At 39.2% G+C, this 17,380-nt stretch overlaps 1 protein-coding gene across 5 annotated transcripts in view; it reads left to right on the forward strand.

The window, feature by feature from the left end:
• Nucleotides 1-1,471: 1,471 nt before the first annotated feature.
• vps8 (VPS8 subunit of CORVET complex) overlaps nucleotides 1,472-17,380 on the forward strand; it is a 518,442-nt gene continuing 502,533 nt past the window's right edge. For 2 of the 5 annotated variants that reach the window (XM_048598732.1, XM_048598734.1), the window contains exons 1-6: nucleotides 1,482-1,632; nucleotides 4,547-4,615; nucleotides 6,201-6,331; nucleotides 7,668-7,764; nucleotides 9,407-9,439; nucleotides 10,970-11,024. In XM_048598732.1, coding sequence (XP_048454689.1) covers nucleotides 1,561-1,632; nucleotides 4,547-4,615; nucleotides 6,201-6,331; nucleotides 7,668-7,764; nucleotides 9,407-9,439; nucleotides 10,970-11,024 — 457 coding nt within the window. In that variant the 5' untranslated portion in view covers nucleotides 1,482-1,560. Of the gene's footprint in view, nucleotides 1,633-4,546; nucleotides 4,616-6,200; nucleotides 6,332-7,667; nucleotides 7,765-9,406; nucleotides 9,440-10,969; nucleotides 11,025-12,964; nucleotides 12,971-17,380 lie in introns of all 5 variants that reach the window. The other 3 variants (XM_048598730.1, XM_048598733.1, XM_048598731.1) reach the window with 3 other exon arrangements.

Below are 17,380 nucleotides of genomic sequence, written 5' to 3' on the forward strand. Positions count from 1 at the left end.
TCTTTCAGCCACTCTATTTATATGCTTTATGACACACCTTCCAGTTTGAATTGGACAGTACAAGAGACATTTTAATGTTTTAAATTCATTGATTTCATGTCAGATTTTCCACAAAACAGACACTGCTTACTATTGGTATGGTCATCGCTGTACATAACTCTGAAACAAGTGATAATGCTGTCCATGACAGGGTAACCTTTGGACTAGAAGGTGCATGGCAATTAAAGGAACTTTTTTCTTGAAAATGTGTGAACTATGGTTCAGAAAATATGGGAAATGTATTCAACCACAGGCTTAACGGTAGTTACTGCTGTTTAAACATTACTGGGCATTAAGGTCTGTCAAAGATATTTTTAATCACCCTGTTCAGGGATGTTATTACACATCTTTGGAGCAAGTGGGACCTGAACCAGAATCTCCTGGTTCAGAGATAAGACACTTTCCATAAGCCTATGAGGTTTCTTGAAAGAAGATATGCCTAAGCTCAAATAAAAAAAACGCAGTTGCTGGCAAGCTGAAGCAAGCACAGAAACTAGGAACATAGGAACAGAAGTAGGCCATTCAGCCACCCCTGCCTGCTCAACTGGTCAATGAGATCATGTTGATCTATGGCTTAACTCAGTGTATCTGCCTTTGTCCCATATCCTGTAATGTGTGTTCAACAAAATTTATCTATCTCATATTTAAAATTAACAATTGCATCTACTGCCATTTGTGAAAGAGTTCCAAATATCTATCACCCTTTATCTATAGAAGTGCTTTCTAACATCACTCCAGAACAAAACAAAACTGTGGATGCTGGAAATCAGAAAAAAAAATCAAAAAAATTCCTGGAAAAAACTCAGCAAGTCTGGCAACATCTGTGGAGAGAAAGCAGAGTTCATGTTTCGGGTTCGTTGCCCCTTCTTCAGTTTTCTCTCCACACATGCTGACAGACCTGCTGAGTTTTTCCAGGGAATTGCTGATTTTGTCTCTCTTGAACAGTCTGGCTCGAATTCTCAGACTATGCCCCCTAGTTCTTAAATCTTCAACTAGTGGAAATAGTTCATTATTATACCCTGGAGAAACTTACCATTTTACTCCACACTTGCTGCCAGACCTGTTGAGTTTCTCCAACATCTTAATTTCATGTTTAAGCTCAATTTGAGCAAGTGAAATGTAGCTAGTCAATTTCATCGTAGATTATCCAAATCAGAGGTCTAACAACTTGAACTTAAAAGGTAATGTATGAATGCTGTATTCTGGTTAAACCTGTCCCTGCACCGTTCCCCATTCAGAGTTGTGAGTACACCCCTGCGGGGTATCACTGCAGCTTTGTTCTGTGCCCGCCCGACGGGGCAGCTGTCAATAGACTATGTGGCCATCGGATTGGTCGAGATGGCTGTCAGTCAGGGAAGGGGGCGGGGAAGTTGTCGTGGTGAGAGGGCAGTGAGTGGGCGAGGCTGGGAGTGGGCGTGGCCGGCTCTGGTCGCCAGCCAGCGGCCCGTCTGTGGTCTGTGGGGACGGGAGACGGGGGCTCGGCGGCGGAGCAGGAGCAGGGATCAGGGATCAGGGATCAGGATGTCGGAGTCGCCCGAGACTCGGAGCCTGGCTTCGGCTTCCTCCCAGCTCAACCTGACCGAGGCGGAGGGGGTGAGTAGAGGCTGGTGTGTAACTCGAACTCCAGCCCCAGGCCCCGGGGCCTGGTGATTTCCTTTACCCACTCCCTAGGCCAAGTGACAGGTACCCACTCAGCATCCCGGTGGTACATTATTTGTCCCTTCTTCAATGCACATTGAAGTCTGAGCTCCTGCAGTCATTCACTCCAGCTGCAAACCTGGAGCCAGACTCAAACCTGTGTGCCAGGTATCCTCCACACACTTGGACACACAGAATTGTTGTCCTTCTCATTTGGGTCCTGATCCGGGTGGGGTTTACATTGCAGTGCCAAGCAGCAGGTGGGAGATGACCACACCGTTGTCAATGTAACTTAAACAATGTTTTGACAGCTGACCGTGTAACTGCACCTTGTCCGGGACTGCGTTTGTGACCGTGATTCTGAAAGTGACATAAAACTGATGCTGGCAATCAGAAACAAGAACAGAAATCGCTGGAAACACTCAGTGGGTCTGGCGGCATCTGTGGAGAGAAAGTAATTTTTTTTCAGCAGTTTCTGTTTTGATACTGAATGTGACATGTGGTGCCTCTCAGAATAAAATAGCTAAAGTAGCGCCTCAACTTGGTTAATAAAAACCAAAAGAACTGCGGATGCTGTAAATCAGGAACGAAAACAAAGTTGCTGGAAAAGTTCAGCAGGTCTGGCAGCATCTGTGGAGGAGAAAACAGAGTTAACGTTTTGGGTCCGGTGACTCTTCCTCAGAGCTGATTACCTCAATTTGGTTAACAGGGTGTAGCGCTGGATGAACACAGCAGGCCAAGCAGCATCAGAGGAGCTGATGCTGCTTGGTCTGCTGTGTTCATCCAGCTCTATACCTTGTTATCTCAGATTCTCCAGCATCTGCAGTTACTACTGTCACCTCAATTTGGTTACCTGGCTCAATGGTGAACTCCATGAATACCAATTTTCTGAAATTGTGAAACTCTGAAATCCAATTCAGGCCTCTTCATTATCACTGACTTTAATCAATTCACCATTGGCTACCTGGACTGTAGGTTCTGGAATATTGTCCATAAACCTCTCTGATTTTCATCCTCACTTTGTTCCTTTAAGACACATCTTAAAAGCTACTTGTAGAACCTCCAGCCGCTCTTATATCTTTTGCGACTCAGTGTCTTATTTAGCTCTTTAAAACTCATGATAAGTGTCTTAGGATGGTTAGTTATCATCAAGATGCAATATAAGTGGTGTTTGATGTTCTCTAGATGACTGTCTAGTACAACAATTCAGCAAAGATTCAGGGATAGCGTATTCACAATTATGTGTTTTTGTAGTTCCAGCATTAATTGGTTTCTCAAGGTTTTGCTTTCACTTTCATTTTTTTTTGTGTTGTGTATGTAATTGTGTACATGTATGCCACCATCTGTGTTTCTGTTGTTTGCATGCCCTGAGGTCAGCTGTTTGGAATGAATAAAAAGTTGAAAAAGTTGAATGACCGCTGAAATGTTCCCCGACTGGGAGGGAATACTCCTGCCTGGCCCTTGTGTGGTGTCTGTTCATCTGTCATCGTAGCATCTGTATGGTCTAGCTAATATACTATGCCTCGGGGCATCCTTTCCTGCAGTGTACGAGGTAGACAACATTGGCAGAGCCGCATGAGTATGTACCGTGTATATGGTGGGTGTTGTTCCCACGTGTGATGGCAGTATCCATGTTGATGATCTGGCACCTCTTGCACAGGTTGCCGTGGCAGGCTGTGTGGTGTTGTGGTCGATGTTCTCCTGAAGGCTGGGTAGTTTGCAGTGAATGATGGTCTATTTGAGGTTAGGCTTTTGTTTGAAGGCGAGAATTGGAGGTGTAGGGATGATCTTGGCGAGATGCTCGTCATCATCGATGACCTGTTGAACGCTGCAAAGAACATGACGTGGTTTCTGTACTGAACAATGAAGGGTACTTTATCGGTTGTGTCCCATGTCTGTCATCTGAGGAGGTCATTGTGGTTTTTAGCGGTGGCACGTTGGAACCAGTGATCAATGAGTTGAGCATCATATCCTGTTCCAATTATGGCATCTTTTACCGTTTGTTGTTGTCTGTCGCATCCTTCCTCATGAGTAGATCCTGTGTGTGTGCAGGTCTTGTCCGTGGGTGATGGCTACTTCAATATGTTCAGGGTGGAAGCTAGAGAAGTAAAGCATTGTGAGGTTATCTATGGGCTTGCAGTAGAGTGAACTTCTCTCATTATTGTACAGTTGAGTTTGGGATGAAGAAAGCTAGATTTCAGCTTCATGTCCTTAAAAGTGACATGCAGTTTCCACCAGAGATGAATGATGATCCTACCACCAACCTTCACGTCCCCTTTTGTGTCCCTGATTCCCCAATGACTTTTCAGCCTCCACACATTTCTGTTCTGCTCCTTTATTGTTGTTAATTTTCCTCATTTACCCCAAAGCCCATGATTTTGTGAGTTGTCATACCCTTGTTGGTGATACATTCTCATCATGTTGAGGCTATAGTGAGAATGTATGAGAAACTCCCTTACTCCTCATGCTCCTGCAGCTTCATGTCTCTACTATGCTATATGAGATCCTAACCTATCTTGAATTGCCCACCTTCATTATTACCATTCATTCAGCCATCCAGCCCCAAACTTGAGTTTCCCGCTTTCCCATGACTCCATGGACTGCTTCCTAACAAACCCCGGATTGTCAATACCCAAACACTCAAGAGAGACCATGGCATGAATGCACTTTGACTCTTAGCAGTGCAAGCTGCCATTAGTAGTGTGCTTGATTTTAATGGGAGGCAATGGCCTGGTGGTGTTTGTGAGTAGTGTCAAAGGCATTTCCTGTTACAATAGTTGCAATGCTGACCTTGTTGGCGTTTTTAATGTATCACTTATTCAAAGATGATTTCATCAAAAAATGAATTTCTCATTTTTTTTCCGTGCAGATTGATGACAAGGAGTTTGATATTCCCCAAGTCGATACTCCACCTACTCTAGAAAGTATACTGAATGAGGTAAGCCCTGTGCTTAGATTAAGATAGTTACACCTTTTTAAAGGCTGGATAACAAATATTTCACCTTGTGTTCTTTGGAATTGTAAATTAAGGAGAGGATCACGGAAGGGTCAGTAAGTTACTACTTCTCTGAAAGGGGTTGTGAAATTGACCGATTTTAAAAAAAACGCATTTCCTGAAATCCACATTCCACTGATCCACAAATAAAAACAGTAGCTTAATGTTTGCCTGAGGCCTCCCCAGAATTCCTAAAGGCTTTGGTCGTGATTTCTTGTCCACTTTCCGTCATTTTGTGTGTGTAATTTGCGATGTTTAATTTTAAAATTTCATAACAAACGATTACAAAGGCTACAATGCTAAGGTCACCGGAGAGGTGGTGGGGTGGGGGGAGAAGGAATGGACTGCACTGCCTGGTCAGAGGCTGTCAAGAGTTGCCACTCTGTGACAGTTCTTTGGAGTCTAGAGTGGAAAATTTGTGCTTCCTGGTCCCACAAGCTAGCTGTACTCCCTAACACAGTTTCAGCGTGCATCCTTCCCCAAGGTCAGAAGACTGTCTGGCGTATCTCCATGACAGGTGGAAATTCTACCGTGTTAGAGATGTATGTTGATTCTGTGAAAATGGAAAATCTGAATTTGTATTTGCCGTGCTCAAAAGTGTGAATTGCAAGTTAGGTATTCTAAGAAAGTTTAATGTAATTAATGTAGTTAAATAAAAATATTGAGATTTCCATGCAATGCTGCGTGGGTTATGCATTCTTACCAGCCGTTGACACTGCATTCCACAATTATTGAGAAACATATCAGCGAACAGAATATGGTTAAGTGTTCAGAAAAGTGTACCATCTTTTGTGTCAAGAGCCTTCATCAATCTAATTTGATTAATGTATTTACGTGAAGAATGTCCATTTTTGTATTATTGAATCAGATTGCACCATGTGTGTGTTTGTGTTATCATTGCTCCCTCTTCACTCCTGTGTTATTCATGTTTCCTTGTTCACTGACAAAGTACTGTACCCTATCTTAAACAATCACATGACACCATATTTAGAAAGTGGAGCAGCTACAGGAGGCAAAAGAGGAATTGCTTTATTTTGTGTGTGCTTTTAGCTCTGGGTAAGAATAAGGTCTATGCTAGGATTACAGTAGCATTGTGGTTGTGTTTCTAGACTAATGATCGAGAGATATGAATTGAAATTTGACCACTGCAGCAGGCAGATTTCAATTCAAAAAGTAAAATCTGGAATGAAAAATTAGTATCAGTAATGAAGGCCATGAAAGTACTGATTAATGTAAAAACCCATCTGGTTCACTAGCATCCTTTTAGGGAAATAAGCTTGCAATCCTTTTCTGGTTTAGCTTCTATGGCACCAGCCCATTTGAAATGGTCTAGCAAGCTACTCAGTTTTACTCAAAAAGGTAGTTCACCATCAATTTCTTAAGGACAGTTAGGAACAAGCCATAAATGGCTTTGTCAGTGATGCCTCCATCTGTGAATGAATTAACAAAAGAAGTGAGGTAGGACAAAAATATACATAAACTGTAAAGCCTTTTCTTTTCTCTTTCTGTGATTTCCATCCCCACGCAGACGGAAGATGAAGATGAGTCATTTATATTGGAGGATCCAGCCCTCTTGAATATGGACAGCATTGATACGCATTCGGGTGAAACTTCATCTCTTGCTAGTTCTGATAGTGGAGACAGAACAAATTTAAAGCGGTAAGAGTTTACAGGGAGCATTAAATTATTTTTATTCAATAAATAAAAATTGATGAGGTGAAAAGTACTGAAACGTCTTGGAAACCATTTGTATCGAAATTAAGCTTAAAAGTGCCTTTACTTTGTGTGTATTTTTTCTTACTGAGTTTAAATTGATTAGCAGTCTCTGTTTTAACTACTGATGGCTCTCCTGCTTGTTACTGTGCCATGAACTAGACATTTAATAGGTACTCTGATGGACTATGTAATGGACGGCCAGTGAGCCTACAAACTGAAATCTACTCAATGAGTTAGCTTTAAGTAGAATAATAAATAACTGGGAGTGTAGCAAACACTGTGACTTCACTAAAGGTTCAAATGTTTAGTGCGTGGAATAATTGTTTATATTAGGAATAACAAATAGGAAATAAGTCAGAGTCTGGAATTTAATTGATGTGTTTCTTGATGTGTCTGGGACAGCATGGTAGCTCAGGGGTTAGCACTGCTGCCTCACAGCATCATGGGCCTGGGTTTGATTCCAGCCTCTGGTGACTGTCTGTGTGGATTTTGCACATTCTCTCCATGTCTGCGTAGATTTCCTCCAGTTGCTCTGGTTTTCTCTCGCAGTCCAAAGATGTGCAGGTTAGTTGGCTTGGCCGTGCTAAATTGCCCATAGTGTGCAGGCTAGCTAGATTAGCCATGGGAAACGCAGGATTCTGGGGTAGGGTGGGTCTGGGTGGGATGCTGTTCGGAGGGTCAGAGGGCCGAATGGCTTGCTTCCACACTGTAGGGATTTTCTGATTCTTGCATGTCACAGGTACTTGTTAAAATAATAATGATACAGTAATCTTATATATATCTTATATTACCTATTTGCATGATTGTCTGCTTTCTCCATAATTACAATTGACCATGACTTTTACAAAAGTTTAGTGACAAACCATTTGTATTAATTGTAAGGATTTCAGAAAATTAAGCCATCTATCATTTCATCACAACAAATCTTGGGCTGGATCATTGTAGGTTGCTGCCTTCTGTTTTACCAATGGGAATCTACTTTGGGAACGGAGGCAGAATATTTGAAACTTGATGTTAATAGAAGTTATGATTTAAAAAAGAACTGTTCATGTTTGTCAGAGGATTATAATGACACTTCAACTGTGAAGTAAGTTGCATAATGCCTGCTGTTGACTTCTGTAACAGATACCATTCACTGGTCTTGATTGATATTGATTTATTCTGAAGGATCTGGATTATAATTTCTTTTAAAATGTGGATGAGTTAGTGACAGAATAAAGTAAAGCTAGGAAGATGCGCATCTCACTGCTATTTTTTCCTCCCCAATGGCATCATCCAGCAGGAAAAAAATTTCAGATGCTAACTCAGGCATTCATGGTTCGGTTGTACGACGATCAGTCCTTAAAGGAGTTTCTGCACAAGTGGTGTCTGCAGCAGTAAGTATCTCTCTTTGCTTCTCTGGAAATTATTTTACATATTTCCTCTGTGATGGTGAAAGATGCATGGAATTGTGTCTTTTGGCTAAGCATGGTTTGGTTCCTGCTTCATTGTAAGTATAGTGGATTGGTCATGATATCTGTTTTCCTGTTTTTGGTAGAAAGAACGTGGAGAGACAATACAAAATAAAGGATAATATTCTGAAGGATGCGCAGGAGTGGAAAGAACTAGTTGTGTTTGTGAGTAAGTCAATAAAGGTAGCAGGGCAGGCAGAGAAAGCTGTTAAAAAACACACAGCATTGTCAGCTTCATTAAACAGGGCATAGAGTACAAGAGCAGGGAAGTTATGGTGAACTGAGATAGGACACTGATTAGATATCAGCTGGAATATGCTGTTCAGTTCTGGAATATTCTATAGGAAGAATGCTAATGCATTGAAGAGAGTGCAGAAGAGGTTTCCAAGGATGAGAAACTTCACTTATGATGATAGAGTAGAGATTTGCGAGTTTTTTTTTGGGGAAGGAGAAAGTTAAAGTATTTGATACAAGCTTTCAAAATATTGAGGGGTCTATATGGAGTAGAGAGAAATTGTTCTTGCTCATAAAAAGATTGAAAACCAAGAAGTTACATTTTTAAAGTATTTTACAAACTAAACAGACACGAGGTGAATAAAAACCCTGTGACAGGTGAATAAAAACATTTTCTCACAGTGAATAGTTAGAGTCTGTAATGCACTATCTGGAAGTGTGGTGGAGGAAAGTTCAATTGAGATCCTTGAGAGGGCATTGGATGATTATTTTTATTTAAACAATGCTCATGGATTTAGGAAAATGCAGTGGATTTGCTCATAAAGTCAGTGCAGATACAATGGGCTATAACAATTTGTAAATTGGAATCAGAAGGAGAGGCAACAAAATGGTTGAAACCAATTCATATTTTTGTTATCTTCGGCAATTAAAACTTGATGGATTAAAACTCCAGGCTTGTAATGGTTAATTTTCAGTACCAGTGAATAATGTCGGATTCGTTGTTAAATGGGTAAGAACATTAGGAGTATGCTGCCTTTCAACCTTCCCACGGTATCCCTACATCCATTGTTAACCAAATCTTGATTGGTCTCTGTCTTGCATATACTCAATTTCGTGTCCTCTGCCTTGTGGGTTTGAAAATACCATGAGATCCGTTACCTTTTAACTGAGTGATGAAATTTCATTACTTGGACAGAAATGGACAGGACTTAATTTTTTGTAATGCATTTATCTTGCATTTTCCACACAAGTGTAGTATCTTCAAGATGTTCAATGCATTTAACTTGGAAGCAGACAACAAGGTAATGCTTTTATGAAGCTAACTGTCGAATAGCACAACTGGGACAGAAACCTTTGGATTTCCATTTTCAGCTGTATATTTAACACTAATATTTGCACCTGAATACTAGTAAGCATTATTAATCCTACCATTTCATTGACAGAAATGTCTGGTTTGTTGTCTCATGTATAACTTACACATCTTCCTGTTTAGTGATCTGATATTTGTTTTTTAATTTAGTCACATTAATGACACTGTGCATTTTGAATACAGTTGTTAGTCAGTGAGATGGGATTATTCCCATAGTCAAAATTTCAACATTTTATTTTACAGGATAGAGTAGACGCAGGATTGCCCACTGCTGTTGTAAGTACATGACTGCACAATCGTACAAGCCTACATGATTATACTGATGTAAATATTTTGTTAAAGCGTAGAATTTACATATATGTGTCAGTCAGCAAATGGGAATTATTGAGAGGCAAGTGAAATTGGTTATTTTATGAGCTGGATCTGTTTAAAATAATGACAACACAAGGTATGATTGTAAGTTAATGAAAATTCGTGCTTTTCATTTTCCATAAAGAGCATATTGAAGTGGTCAGGCAATAATTAAGTGGGTAATGTCTTTAGTTGCTCAGTAGCTCAGAGGACTCAATGCTTATTTAACCCATGCCCCTTTCACCTGAACATTAGCAGTTATTGGGCTATTAAATGGAAGGACCACTATTGCATTCAGCTGCCTGCCTCAAAACCAGACTGGTATTTGCACTATGTGATTGGTGAGCATTTATTTCTTCTGACAGTAGTTTTGATTTGATTTGATTTCATTGTTTTTCTTCAAAATTGGTTTCAGAGAATCTCCCCAGCAAAGCTGTGTTGAAAATGTTTTACACTAGCTGTCAATGCTTTTAGTCAAAATCCAGGATGATAGCTTTCCAGTTAGGTTTATTTCAATGAACCATATACCATGAAACTCTCAAACCTTCTGTCTGACACTTCTGAATATGCGTTTAATAGATACTTAACTGGGTTGGACACTACCACTGCACCACAATAGCTGGAAGATCCCTTTTATAGTTACTTTAATGAACTTGTTCAGAGATGTTATTACACACCTCTGGAGCAGGTGGGATTTGAACCCAGGCCTCCTAGCTCAGAGGTAGGGATGCTACCACAATACCACAAGAGGTCTTTATATGTGCATATATTTTCATATTTACATTTGATAGCTCCCAAGTATTTTAACATCCTAATAACAGAATTAGATACCATGAGGAGAGATGCTTATTAATGTTGCTGTGGCCTGAGAATACCTGGTTCCATTTTCAGACTGGCTTATCTCAAAGTAGTGCTCAGCTTTGGAGTCAGGCCCTCTAACAGTGCATTTTCAAACAGCACACAGTGCTGTGACTTGTATCAAGGGAGGTAAAGGTTGAAACAGAATTCACTAGTTATTTTTTGGGGGATTTTGTTTTTGAATGGAGCTTAAGAGTAGGAAATGAATTAAAGCAACATAACTAGAATCGACGGAGCTTTCTTTTAAATTCACTCGTGGGGCATTGCTGGTTGGGCCAGCATTTATTGACAGTCTCTATTTGCCCTTGAGAAGGTGGTGATTAGCTCCCTTCTTGAACCACTGTGGTCCATGATGCTATTAGGAATTGAACTCCAGGATTTTGACCCAACGACACTGAAGGAGCAGCGATATATTTCCAAGTCTGGTCGGTAGGTGGTTTGGAGGCAAATTGCAAGTGGTGTGTTCTGATATCCTTAGAAATTATGGTATTTGAAGTGCACAGGATTTCATCTTTGCTGGAACAGGAAAGATCATATTGAAGCCAAGAATTTCTGAACGTACTTGTTTATTTTTAAAAACCCTTTTTGGTTCTCTAGGTTGTATCAAATGTAATAGCAGTGGGAACATCACATGGACTGGCACTTGTATTTGGTAAGGTAGAAATCTTCCACCGTCTTTCTAACCGTTCAGTTACTTGAAGTGAAAAACAAATGATGGTTGTAATATTGAACTGAAAATTCTTCTACCTGCTACTAATCTGTGATCTGAACTCTACTTTGCTTAAGCCTGTGTTGTGATGTATTTTCAGGAACTCTTGTCTGCATTTACAATTTAATGATGCAAATTTATGTTGTATGTTTACTTTAATAGTTCTCTTGAAAATCGTACAAAAATAATTAAAGGGGACTGTTGCTTCAGTTGTGTAATTATAGCAAATTGTTGCTCTAGGAGGACATGGCATGGATCCTTGCAGAACCCATGATATTCTATCCAGTAAAGTGAGCATTAGAAAATCATGGGCTGTGGATTTTTGATTTTCTAATATGTTACTTTTGGAGGTGTTGGGGGGCCCATCCTGGCAGGACTTGACTGTAGAATTTGCCCAAATATTAAGATGGTTTCCTTTGAAATAGCTAAAGAAAGTCTCTGATATTTAAAAAAAGATATCCTGATCATGTGTTGTCTTTTTTTTAGTACATTGATAACACACATGTCCTCTCTGCATGGACCTGTAGGGTCTCGGCTTATATGGCCTTTAAATTGGTTGCACTGAGTTGGGTGAAGGTAACCTCTCTCACTGATTTTGCACAATCACTGTGGGGAACTATCCAGTTACCACTTGCACAAGATTGAGAGATCAATAGAGTAGATCAGCGATTCTTATATTTCAATTGGATCTTGAAAAATGAATGTCTTGTACATGGGGTAATGATGGATGCTATTTTGGCAACACTCTGTCATGACCATTTTACAGTTGGATTCTGAAATTCAGGATTGTCAACTTAACTCCAAATTTCCATGTGCGTTCCAGAACAGAAGGTAACAGGAAACAAAACTGCAGCCTTTGGTTTTGCAGCATGTATAAGGGAAAGTATTTTGCAACTGTTTAAACGTGAGATCACATTTTAATTTCTAGATTACATTTCTATATTAGAAGGCTTCTGGTCCAAGTAGACGGAGTGATGTGATGTTGCATTTTTAGGATAAACAAAGTGATCTGTATTCTAAAATTAGAGCTGATTGAGAAACCAGTAACAAATGATTATTATTCATTTAAATAATAAATTGCATCATCACTATGAATGCATTGCTTTTGGAGTACAATGATTTGTGATGTGGGCTATTCTCTTCATCATTTTCACCATACTTCTGTACTTGAAGTGTGAGCTTGGCTTAGTATTGTGGACTTGCACCACTGAATCAGAAGTTTGCATGTTCAAAGCTCATTTCAGAATGTGTGACCACATAATTTTATGCTGCCAGGAACATAGAGTCTTGAGGTGATGCAGCAATGCTGTCCTTTAAGTGAAATTCTATTTTCTGCTTTAGATACAAAAAAAATCCAGTACTGCTTTTTACAGAGAGAGTAAAATGTTTCCAAACCAATTTTTCGCCCATAAATGACCATATCAAAATTAATTATTCAGTCTGTCATCTCTGTGAGATCTTTGTATGAAAACTGGATGACATTTTCGTTCAAAAGAAAAGTGCTCCAAAAGTAATTTGTGGAAGCATTTTGAGATTGTGTAAAGTGATGTATTATGGTTGCATATGTCCAAATGTTTCTTTTCTGATTATGAAGCACAAGTGCGTACAATGATCTGACTTGTTTGCATTCTTTTGATGTGAAATAATACATTTATGGAAGGTACTTTAGCTGCTTATATTTTCTCTTGACTTTGTACGGAGATGCTTCCTGTAATATTGCCCCATCCTTTCTGATTTGCTGTTTTTCTTCTGTGTGCAGAGTGTTATATTCTCCTTCTATTATAGAGGAAAGGTTTATCAGTTTTTTTAGTGATATATGCTGATGATGCTGAACACTGACTTGTGGTCTCTTCTTTCTCCTCCTGTCCTCGTGGATATAATAGGAAAAGGTACAGAACACAGAGTTGTGGGTGTACCTTGGGGTTTGCTTGCTTTTAATATAGACAAATTGCTGCTTCTGTAAACAGCATGAAGTGGGATTATATATGCTGGTGTCATAGTTGCAAAATTCTTAAGAATATTGTCCATGAATTTAATCTGTTTTCAATCTGTTCACATGTCTTTACTATGCAAATACAATGGGTATATACCATAGCTGAACAATATGTATAAAAGAATTCTAACCACAATGTTCAGGTTTCTGATCTTTATATCCTTTTATTGTAAATGTTAAGGAAGTAATAATATTTTCTTCTTAATCTGGATTTAAACCCAAAAGATAGAAGGCGCTGGGGATAATTTTATTATTATCATAACAGGAGAGTACTGGACCAGAAAAAAAAAACAGCTTTGATTTGCCTAGTAGCTTTACAATTGAAGCAATCAGTAGAATGCACAATTCACTGCTTGCACCCCTCAGTTGTTTTTATTTGTTAAATGTCTGCAAACCTCCTTCTGGAAAAACACTGAAGGTGTAATATTCACTTTTCAGGACAGCCTATTCCAAACTCGCCACTCTGTGTAAATTATACATTCATATGTCTGATTTGTTCATTCATCTTGCCTATTTCATCTTTGTTCAATGCACTCTTTTTGCCATTTTTAAGGCAATGCAGTCTACTTCCCCCTACCATAACTGGCTGGTCAGTTGAACCTGAACAGTCCACTTCTGTTAACTGAATGTTGCTTAATTCAAATTACTGTGTAATTTCTTTTAGAATACAAAGTAAGTTTCAATTAAGAGGAAATATATTTGAATAAGGTCCGCCAGTAATCCTGTCTTTTCTGTTACAAGTCAACTTGGCCTCTAAAGATCTCTTTTGTAGCTTGGATGCTTACCTGTGGGTATTAGACAGGGAGCTAGTTCATCCTTCTCAATGCCACAACGTCCTTCCTGAAATATTATGACCAAAGCACGTTCAACATTACATCTTGTATTCCATGTTCTATGCAGCCCAAGATCCTATTGGCCATACGACTCTGCTGCACAGCATTTCTTGCTGTTGCACACTGTATTGTTGGTTTCAGTGATGGATAATATGAAGAATTAAATTTGTTACCATAAGTTTGTAACATTTTGCTGTAATACTCCTTTACTGGCAAGCATAGCCATAGTCTCCCTTCACAGAATTGATGAATTAGCTGTTACTATTCATTTGGAGCGAGAGGAAGAGTAGTAGCAGATTGTTGTTGGTAAATTTTGAGATATTTGAAATTATTGTATGTTTCATTTTCTCATAAAACAGTTTCTTTTAACCATTGCTAAAGTTTTCTTAAAATAATTGTGGAATGAACGATATTCTGGCTGGATAAGAGTTTTATATCCTCGAATAGCTGTTAGTGGTTTTGTTACTGGTTTGTTGTGTTGGTTTCCTGGACATCTCAATTTCTGCTCAAGAATTTTTTTTCAAGATTCAAGCAAAAGCAAAGTACTTAAGTATCAACTGATTTATTTTTGTAAATGATTTTTTCAAATGAATTAAATGCTCTAAAAATGCTTGCATTATCTGTGTAAGGGAGAGTAGCAGTAGTTTGTTGATTTGAAATCTGTTTGTTTAAAAAAATAGAATTTTTTTTCTCATTTAGGATGCTTGTCAGTAAGTTAGATTGAAACAATGTGGCAGATTTGAAGTTTACCCAATTTATAAAATGCTATGGTATAATCTGATTTTGCCGATTTTTACCACATGAAGGCCATTTCCTCCATTGTGTACATTAAATTTGTTTCCATCACATACCTGCTTCCTAATATTGACCATTTTTATTATTCAGTCATGCAATGTAAGTTTTTATTGCCCATTTCTATTGCCCTTGAAAAGTTGGTGGTGAGCTGTCTTCTTGAATCCCTAGAGTCCATTTGGTAATGGTACCCCACAGTGCTGTCAGGAAGGGAATTCCAGGACTTGACCCAGCAACACTGAAGGAACTGAGATATATTTTCAAGTTGACATAGTGAGAACTTGGAGAGGAATGTGCAAGTGGAGGTGCTTTCATGTATCTTCTGTCCTTGTTCTTCTAGATAGCAGTGATCATGGGTTTGGGCCATGCTATCGAAGGAAACTTGATTCATTTCTGCAGTGTATCTTGTAGATACTAGCAGTGGTGTGCACTGTGCATTGGTGTAGACCATTTCTCCACCTCTTTGACAGAGAAGGGTTTTAGATCACAATGCTTTTCCACAATTTGCTGTTAATTAGAAAGCTATTATATTTTAAATGAAGTTGGATAATATCTCAAAAGAAGGAATGTAAAAGAAACAATGAAAGCAAAATACTGTGTACACTAGAGCTCTGAAATATAAGTTGATAGTCCTAGAGAAACTCGGTTTCTCGATCTAGGAGCATCGGTGAAGAGATGCTGCATTTTTGAAATAAGAATAGAACACGTGCAAAAGCTGTGACCGATGAGGCAGCATCTATTGGGAGATAAATGGTTAATGTTTCAGGTCACTTATCTGCTGAGTATTTCCAGCATTTCTGTGTTTATATTTGAAATCTTGGCTTTGGTTTCAGAACTAGAAATTGAAATGGTCCAGTGAAAACCTTTAAATAATACCTTTGAATGTTTTTTGAAAGAAAATTTCTTACTACATAGAAGAAGTAAATATTGATCTTATTGGTAGGAATTAATGAAACAAAATGATTATTGACATTTTTAAAAATTGTTATTATTTTTTACATTATCATTAAATTTTTAAATAATTAATTTATTATATTTCCTAAATTATTAGAGTTAAAACCTCAAGCTTTTTGATGTAAACAGTTACCTTTAAAATTCAGAATGTAGGACAGTTTTATTATTGTAATCAGGATAGACCACCATATAAACTGCTGCTGGAAAGTACAAGGAATTAGAGAAACCTGCTGAGGTACAGTCCACCTCGGCATTACTGAACTCACAGTAGATGACAAACATTGAAGAATGTGATTAAAAATACTCTAACAGTTACCAGCGAAGAATTCTCTCCTTAATTCAACTAGTTTTTTTTTAACCTCTGTAAACCAGCACACCATTTATACAAACTTATAGAGTCAGAGAGTCATCCAGCATGGAAACAGACCCATCGGTCCAACTTATCCGCGCTGACCAGACATCCCTGACCATCGCTGACTTGGGCCAAAAGCTGGCAAATGGGCCTATAATCCCTCTAAACCTTTACTATTCATATACTCATCCAGTTGCCTTTTAAATGTTGTAATTGTACCTGCCTCCTCCATTTCCTCTGGCACCTTGTTGCAGACACGTACCACCCTCCTACGTGAAAAAGTTACACACCCCCCCCCCCCCCCCCCCCGGTCCTTTTTAAATCCTTTCCCTCTCAGCTTAAACCTATGTCATCTAGTTTTGGACTTACCCACCGTCAGAAAAAGCCTTGGTTATTCACCCTATCCATGTTCCTTATGATTTTATAAACCTCTATAAGGTCACCCCGAGCCTCCAACGCTCCAAGGAAAATAGCCCCAGCCTCTCGCTATAGCTCAAACCCTCAAGTCCTGGCAATGTCCTTGTAAATTTTTTCTGCATCCTCTCAAGTTTAACAACATTCTTCCTATAGAAGGACGACAAGAATTGTATGCAGTATTCCAAAAGTAGCCTCACCAATGTTCTGTACAGCCACAACATGACGTCCTAACTCCTATGCTCAATAATATGACAAATGAAGGTAAGCATGCCAAACACCACCTTCACTACCCTGTCTACCTCTGACTCCGCATTAAAGGAAATATGCACCTGCACCCCTAGGTCTCTTTGTTTGACAGTACTCCCTAGGGCCTGACCATTTACTATATAGATTCTGCCCTGGTTTGCCTTACTAAAATGCAGCACCTCACCTTTATCTAAACTAAACTCCTGCCACTCCTCGACCTGCTGGCTCATCTGATGAAGGTCCCATTGTACTCTGGGATAATCATTTTCACTGTCCACTACACCAGCTACTTTGGTGTCATCTGCAAACTTATTAACCGTACCTCCTATATTCACATCCAAATCATTTATATGTATGATGAAAAGCAGGGGACCCAGCACTGATACTTGTGGCACACCGCTGATCACAAGCCTCTAGTCTGAAAAAATCCCTCCAGCGCTACCATAAGTCTCCTACCTTCAATCCAATTTTGTATTCAGTTGGCTAGCTCCCCCAGATGACATGTGATCTAACCTTACTAACTAGTCTGCAGAACCTTGACAAATGCTTTACTGAAGTCCAAAGAGACAATGTCTGCAGCTGTGCCTTCATCAATCTTCTTTGGCACCTCTTCAAAAAAACTCAATCAAGCTGGAACAAAAACAAAGTTGCTGGAAAAGCTCAGCAGGTCTGGCAGCATCTGTGAAGGAGAAAACAGAGTTAACGTTTCGAA

This window comes from Rhincodon typus, chromosome 7 (assembly GCF_021869965.1).
Source record: "Rhincodon typus isolate 14 chromosome 7, sRhiTyp1.1, whole genome shotgun sequence".
NCBI lineage: Eukaryota > Metazoa > Chordata > Chondrichthyes > Orectolobiformes > Rhincodontidae > Rhincodon > Rhincodon typus.